Raw genomic sequence first — 8,129 nt, forward strand, 5'->3', positions numbered from 1 at the left:
ATCATCTGGGTTCCCCCCATGGCACAGCTGGGTCCCCCCTGCCACCCCTGGGTCCCCTTTATGGCACATGGGGCACCCCTGGGTCCCCCATGGCACCCCTGGGACCCCTTGTGGCATATGGGGGTTCCCTGGGTCCCCCCTATGGCACCCCTGGGTCCCCTTGTGGCACCTCTAGGTCCTTCATGGCACCCCTGGGTCCCCCCCATGGCCCTCCTGGGTCCCCCCATGGCATGGTGGGGTACTCTGGGGTACCCCTGGGTCCCCTTTGCCACCCCTGGGTCCCCTTATGGCACATGGGGTACCCCTGGGTCCCCTTGGGCACCTCTGGGTCCCCTGGGTGCCCCCTGGGTCCCCTTGTGGCACATGGGGGTCCCCTGGGGTACCCTTGAGTCCCCTTGTGGCACCTCTAGGTCCTTCATGGCACCCCTGGGTCCCCCCATGGCACAGCTGGGTCCCCCCTGCCACCCATGGGTCCCCCCATGGCACGGTGGGGTACTCTGGGGTACCCCTGGGTCCCCCCCATGGCACCCCTGGGACACCCCCAGGTCCCCTCGTGGCACCCCTGGGTCCCCTTATGGCACATGGGGGTCCCCTGGGTCCCCCACGGCACCCCCGGATCCTCCTGTGGCACATGGGGTTCCCCTGGGGCACCCCTGGGTCCCCCCCATGGCACATCTGGGTCCCCCCTGCCACCCCTGGGTCCCCCCATGGCATGTGGTGGTCCCCTGGGGTACCCCTGGGTCCCCCCCATGACACCCCTGGGTCCCCTTATGGCACATGGGGCACCCCTGGGTCCCCCCTGCCACCCCTGGGTCCCCTTATGGTACATGGGGGTCCCCTGGGGTACTCCTGGGTCCCCCCCATGGCACCCCTGGGTCCCCTTGTGGCACCTCTGGCAATGGTGACACAGTGACATAGTGATGGTGACACAGTGACATAGTGTCGTAGTGAAGGTGACAGAGTGACATGGTGATGGTGTCCTGGTGATGGTGGCACAGTGATGTGGCGATAGTGACATGGTGATGGTGACGAAGTGATGTAGTGAAGGTGACACAGTGACGTGGTGATGGTGACGTAGTGTCATAGTGAAGGTGACAGAGTGACATGGCGATGGTGTCGTGGTGATGGTGACACTGTGACATGGTGATGTGGCGATGGTGACTCAGTGATGCAGTGAAGGTGACACAGCGATGTGGTGATGGTGACACAGTGACGCAGCAATGGTGACGCTGTGACGTGGTGATGGTGATGTGGTGATGGTGACATGGTGATGGTGACACAGTGACATGGTGATAGTGACACGTTGACATGGTGATAGTGACGTGGTGACACAGTGCTGTAGTGAAGGTGACACAGTGACGTGATGATGGTGACATAGTGTCATAGTGAAGGTGACAGAGTGATGTGGTGATGGTGACGCTGTGATGTGGTGGTGACATGGCGATGGTGACAGTGACATGGTGATGGTGACGCAGTGATGTAGTGAAGGTGACACAGTGATGTGGTGATGGTCCTGGTGATGGTGGCACAGTGATGTGGCGATAGTGACATGGTGATGGTGACGAAGTGATGTAGTGAAGGTGACACAGTGACGTGGTGATGGTGACGTAGTGTCATAGTGAAGGTGACAGAGTGACATGGCGATGGTGTCGTGGTGATGGTGACACTGTGACATGGTGATGTGGCGATGGTGACTCAGTGATGCAGTGAAGGTGACACAGCGATGTGGTGATGGTGACACAGTGACGCAGCAATGGTGACGCTGTGACGTGGTGATGGTGATGTGGTGATGGTGACATGGTGATGGTGACACAGTGACATGGTGATAGTGACACGTTGACATGGTGATAGTGACGTGGTGACACAGTGCTGTAGTGAAGGTGATGGTGATGCAGTGATGTGGCGATTGTGACTGGCGATGGTGACGCAGTGATGTAGTGAAGGTGACACAGTGACGTGGTGATGGTGACGTAGTGTCATAGTGAAGGTGACAGAGTGACATGGCGATGGTGTCGTGGTGATGGTGACACTGTGACATGGTGATGTGGCGATGGTGACTCAGTGATGCAGTGAAGGTGACACAGCGATGTGGTGATGGTGACACAGTGACGCAGCAATGGTGACGCTGTGACGTGGTGGTGGTGACACAGTGACATGGTGATAGTGACGTGGTGACACAGTGGTGTGATGGTGTCGTGGTGATGGTGACACAGCGACATGGTGACGTGACGATGGTGATGCAGTGATGTGATTGTGACTGGCAATGGTGACATGGTGATAGTGACATGGTGACGCGGTGACGTGGCAATGGTGATGTGGTGATGGTGACACAGTGGCGCAGCAATGGTGACGCTGTGACGTGGTGATGGTGACACAGTGACATGGTGATAGTGACGTGGTGACGCAGTGATGTAGTGAAGGTGACACAGTGATGTGATAATGGTGACATAGTGTCATAGTGAAGGTGACAGAGTGACATGGTGATGGTGACACAGCGACATGGTGACGTGATGATGGTGATGCAGTGATGTGGCGATTGTGACTGGCGATGGTGACGCAGTGATGTAGTGAAGGTGACCCGGTGACGTGGTGGTGACATGGTGACACAGTGATGTAGTGAAGGTGACACAGTGACATGGTGATGGTGACACAGTGATATGGTGATAGTGACGTGGTGACACAGTGGTGTGATGGTGTCGTGGTGATGGTGACACAGCGACATGGTGACGTGACGATGGTGATGCAGTGATGTGATTGTGACTGGCAATGGTGACATGGTGATAGTGACATGGTGACGCGGTGACGTGGCAATGGTGATGTGGTGATGGTGACACAGTGGCGCAGCAATGGTGACGCTGTGACGTGGTGATGGTGATGTGGTGATGGTGACATGGTGATGGTGACACAGTGACATGGTGATAGTGACACGTTGACATGGTGATAGTGACGTGGTGACACAGTGCTGTAGTGAAGGTGACACAGTGACGTGATGATGGTGACATAGTGTCATAGTGAAGGTGACAGAGTGATGTGGTGATGGTGACGCTGTGATGTGGTGGTGACATGGCGATGGTGACAGTGACATGGTGATGGTGACGCAGTGATGTAGTGAAGGTGACACAGTGATGTGGTGATGGTGACACGGTGACACAGCAATGGTGACGTGGTGACATGGCGATGGTGACACAGTGATGTAGTGAAGGTGACACAGTGACATGGTGACGGTGACAAAGTGACATGGTGATAGTGACATGGTGACGTGGTGCTGGTGACACAGTGACGTGGTGATGTGATGATGGTGACGCTGTGAAGTGGCGATGGTGACACGGCGATGGTGATGTGGTGACATGGTGATGGTGACATGGTCATGTAGTGAAGGTGGCACAGTGACATGGTGATGGTGACATGGTGACGGTGACACAGTGACATGGTGATAGTGACATGGTGACACAGTGACGTGGTGATGGTGACACAGTGACACGGTGATAGTGACATGGTGACACAGTGACGTGGTGATGGTGACACGGTGATAGTGACATGGTGACACAGTGACGTGGTGAAGGTGACATGGCGATGTGGTGATGGTGACGTGGTGACGGTGACGCAGCAATGGTGACACTGTGACGTGGTGACGGTGACGTGGCGATGGTGACGCGGGGGTGGCGGGGGTGCGCCGGTGGTGCCTGCGGGTGACGCTGGTGACACGGTGACACGGTGACGGTCCTTAGCGCGCAGCCACGGCTACGCCCGCTGGACCGACATCCAGAACGACGGCGCCTTCGGGGTCATCAACGAACCCTTCAAGGGAGAGGCCTCCAAAGGCAACTTCCTGGAGATGAAGAACAAGTTCCTCGCACGCCGCTTCAAGGTGAGCGCACGACGGGGCTCGCACGAGGGCTGGGCTCGCACGGGGGCTGCCCCCCCCCCCCCCCCCCGCGTGGGGCTCGTGCCACGGTGCAAGGAGCGCACGCGGCAGCTGCTGATGCACGAGGGGCTCTGCAGGGGCTCGCATGAGGGGTGTGCTTGCACGAGGGCTGGCCCCAGCATGGGACTTGTGCCAGGGTCTTGCACTAAGGTTGGGCTTGTGCAAGGCCCTCACACGAGGGCTGCTTTCACGTCGAGGGTCTGCTCCCTTGCACCAGGGGCTGTGCTGGCACCGGGGGCCGAGCTTGCACAAGAGCTGTGTCTGTGAATGCGATGCTCGCACGAGGGTTGGGTTCATGTGAGGGCTGGGCGTGCACGAGGGCTCGCACGAGGGCTGTGTCCGTGCGTGTGCAGTGCTCGCAGAAGGGTTGGGTTCACGTGAGAACCGGGCTCGCACGAGGGTGTGGGCACAACAGGTTCTTGCACGAGTGCGCCAGGAAGGGGGAGGTGGCCATGTAAAGGGGGCGGGGCTTGCACGTGGGCTGTACGAGTGAGGGGCCTCGTGCAAGAGGGTTGCAGGGGGGGAGGTTGGGTGGTTGGTCAGGCCAGTGGGGGGTCCCACCTGGTCGTTGTTGGGGTGTTGAGGTCAAAGTTGTGGTGTGAGGCCACAGTTGGGTGCCTGGACCCCTGGTGTCCCCCCATGCCTGGGTCCCCCCATGTCATTGTTGGGGTGTTGAGGTCAGAGTTGGGTGCCTGGACCCTCTGGGGTCCCCCCAGGGCTCTGTTGGGGTGGTGAGGTCAAAGTTGGGACCCTCTTGGTCATTGTTGGGGTGTTGAGGTCACAGTTGGGTCCCCCTTGGTCATTGTTGGGGTGTTGAGGTCACAGTTGGGTCCCCCTTGGTCATTGTTGGGGTGTTGAGGTCACAGTTGGGTCCCCCTTGGTCATTGTTGGGGTGTTGAGGTCACAGTTGGGTCCCCCTTGGTCATTGTTGGGGTGTTGAGGTCACAGTTGGGTCCCCCTTGGTCATTGTTGGGGTGTTGAGGTCACAGTTGGGTCCCCCTTGGTCATTGTTGGGGTGTTGAGGTCACAGTTGGGTCCCCCTTGGTCATTGTTGGGGTGTTGAGGTCACAGTTGGGTCCCCCTTGGTCATTGTTGGGGTGTTGAGGTCACAGTTGGGTCCCCCTTGGTCATTGTTGGGGTGTTGAGGTCACAGTTGGGTCCCCCTTGGTCATTGTTGGGGTGTTGAGGTCACAGTTGGGTCCCCCTTGGTCATTGTTGGGGTGTTGAGGTCAAAGTTGGGTCCCCCCTGGTCATTGTTGGGGTGTTGAGGTCAGAGTTGGGTGCCTGGACCCTCTGGGGTCCCCCCAGGGCTCTGTTGGGGTGTTGAGGTCAAAGTTGGGACCCTCTTGGTCATTGTTGGGGTGTTGAGGTCAAAGTTGGGGTGTGAGGCCACAGTTGGGTGCCCGGACCCCTGGGGTCCCCCCACACCTGGGTCCCCCCAGGGCTCTGTTGGGGTGTTGAGGTCAAAGTTGGGACCCTCTTGGTCATTGTTGGGGTGTTGAGGTCAAAGTTGGGGTGTGAGGCCACAGTTGGGTGCCCGGACCCCTGGGGTCCCCCCACACCTGGGTCCCCCCAGGGCTCTGTTGGGGTGTTGAGGTCAAAGTTGGGACCCTCTTGGTCATTGTTGGGGTGTTGAGGTCAAAGTTGGGGTGTGAGGCCACAGTTGGGTGCCCGGACCCCTGGGGTCCCCCCACACCTGGGTCCCCCCAGGGCTCTGTTGGGGTGTTGAGGTCAAAGTTGGGACCCTCTTGGTCATTGTTGGGGTGTTGAGGTCAAAGTTGGGGTGTGAGGCCACAGTTGGGTGCCCGGACCCCTGGGGTCCCCCCACACCTGGGTCCCCCCAGGGCTCTGTTGGGGTGTTGAGGTCAAAGTTGGGACCCTCTTGGTCATTGTTGGGGTGTTGAGGTCAAAGTTGGGGTGTGAGGCCACAGTTGGGTGCCCGGACCCCTGGGGTCCCCCCACACCTGGGTCCCCCCAGGGCTCTGTTGGGGTGTTGAGGTCAAAGTTGGGACCCTCTTGGTCATTGTTGGGGTGTTGAGGTCAAAGTTGGGGTGTGAGGCCACAGTTGGGTGCCCGGACCCCTGGGGTCCCCCCACACCTGGGTCCCCCCAGGGCTCTGTTGGGGTGTTGAGGTCAAAGTTGGGTCCCCCCTGTTCATTGTTGGGGTGTTGAGGTCAAAGTTGGGGTGTGAGGCCACAGTTGGGTGCCCGGACCCCTGGGGTCCCCCCACACCTGGGTCCCCCCAGGGCTCTGTTGGGGTGTTGAGGTCAAAGTTGGGTCCCCCCTGTTCATTGTTGGGGTGTTGAGGTCAAAGTTGGGGTGTGAGGCCACAGTTGGGTGCCCGGACCCCTGGGGTCCCCCCACACCTGGGTCCCCCCAGGGCTCTGTTGGGGTGTTGAGGTCAAAGTTGGGTCCCCCCTGTTCATTGTTGGGGTGTTGAGGTCAAAGTTGGGGTGTGAGGCCACAGTTGGGTGCCCGGACCCCTGGGGTCCCCCCACACCTGGGTCCCCCCAGGGCTCTGTTGGGGTGTTGAGGTCAAAGTTGGGTCCCCCCTGTTCATTGTTGGGGTGTTGAGGTCAAAATTGGGAGCCCAGACCCCTGGGTCTCCCCTGGTCATTGTTTGGGTGTGAGGTGACAGTTGGGTGCCTGGACCCCCTGCGTGCCCCCGAACTCTGTTGGGGTGTTGAGGTCAGAGTTGGGTCCCCCCTGGTCATTGTTGGGGTGTTGAGGTCAAAGTTGGGTGCCCGGACCTTCGGGGTTCCCCCACACCTGGGTCCCCCCAGGGCTGTGTTGGGGTGTGAGGTCAAAGTTGGGTCCCCCCTGGTCATTGTTGGGGTGTTGAGGTCAAAGTTGGGTACTTGGACTCTCAGGGTCCCCCAACACCTGGGTCTCCCCAGGGCTTTGTTGGGGTGTTGAGGTCACAGTTGGGTCCCCCTTGGTCATTGTTGGGGTGTTGAGGTCAAAGTTGGGTCCCCCCTGGTCATTGTTGGGGTGTGAGGTCAGAGTTGGGTCCCCCTTGGTCATTGTTGGGGTGTTGAGGTCAAAGTTGGATCCCCCCTGGTCATTGTTGGGGTGTGAGGTCACAGTTGGGTACCCCCTGGTCATTGTTGGGGTGTTGAGGTCACAGTTGGATGCCCGGACCCTCAGGATCCCCTCTGGTCTCTCTTGGGGTGTTGAGGTCAAAGTTGGGTCCCCCCTGGTCATTGTTGGGGTGTGAGGTCAGAGTTGGGTCCCCCTTGGTCATTGTTGGGGTGTTGAGGTCAAAGTTGGATCCCCCCTGGTCATTGTTGGGGTGTGAGGTCACAGTTGGGTACCCCCTGGTCATTGTTGGGGTGTTGAGGTCACAGTTGGGTGCCCAGACCCCTGGGTCCCCCCACACCTGAGACCCCCCTGGTCATTGTTGGGGTGTTGAGATCAAAGTGGGGTCCCCCTTGGTCACTGTTGGGATGTTGAGGTCAAATTCGGTTCCCCCCTGGTCATTGTTGGGGTGTTGAGGTCACAGTTGGGTCCCCCTTGGTCATTGTTGGGGTGTTGATGTGACAGTTGGATGCCTGGACCCTCAGGGTCCCCTCTGGTCTCTCTTGGGGTGTTGAGGTCAAAGTTGGATCCCCCCTGGTCATTGTTGGGTTGTTGAGGTCACAGTTGGGTACCCCCTGGTCATTGTTGGGGTGTTGAGGTCACAGTTGGGTGCCCAGACCCCTGGGTCCCCCCACACCTGAGACCCCCCTGGTCATTGTTGGGGTGTTGAGATCAAAGTGGGGTCCCCCTTGGTCATTGTTGGGGTGTTGAGGTCAGAGTTGGGTCCCCCTTGGTCATTGTTGGGTTGTTGAGGTGACAGTTGGATGCCTGGACCCGCTGGGTCCCCCTTGGTCATTGTTGGGGTGTTGAGGTCAAAGTTGGGGTGTGAGGCCACAGTTGGGTCCCCCCTGGTCATTGTTGGGTTGTTGAGGTCACAGTTGGGTCCCCCTTGCTCATCGTTGTGATGAAGTCCCACCTGCTTGCCCAACCCCCTCATACCCCTTATGATCTCTAGCGATGGGTCGCCTCACATCCGGGTTCCCCGTGTCCTCCCACCCCCTTATCACCCCCTTTTCTCCCTTTTTTGTGTGTCCCCCCCCTCCTTTTCCCCATCCCCTTCCAACAGCTCCTGGAGCAGGCGCTGGTGATCGAGGAGCAGCTCCGCCGCGCCGCGTACCTCAACATG

General features: G+C 59.1%; 1 protein-coding gene across 1 annotated transcript in view; it reads left to right on the forward strand.

Moving 5' to 3' along the window:
* LOC106897386 (chromodomain-helicase-DNA-binding protein 3-like) overlaps window positions 1–8,129 on the forward strand; it is a 132,178-nt gene that overhangs the window by 110,458 nt on the left and 13,591 nt on the right. The window contains exon 20 of the mRNA XM_014957981.1: window positions 3,729–3,868. Within this exon, the coding sequence (XP_014813467.1) occupies window positions 3,729–3,868 (140 nt within the window). The remainder of the gene's footprint in view (window positions 1–3,728; window positions 3,869–8,129) is intronic.

This window comes from Calidris pugnax, unplaced genomic scaffold (genome assembly GCF_001431845.1).
Source record: "Calidris pugnax isolate Ruff unplaced genomic scaffold, ASM143184v1 scaffold392, whole genome shotgun sequence".
NCBI classification, from domain to species: domain Eukaryota; kingdom Metazoa; phylum Chordata; class Aves; order Charadriiformes; family Scolopacidae; genus Calidris; species Calidris pugnax.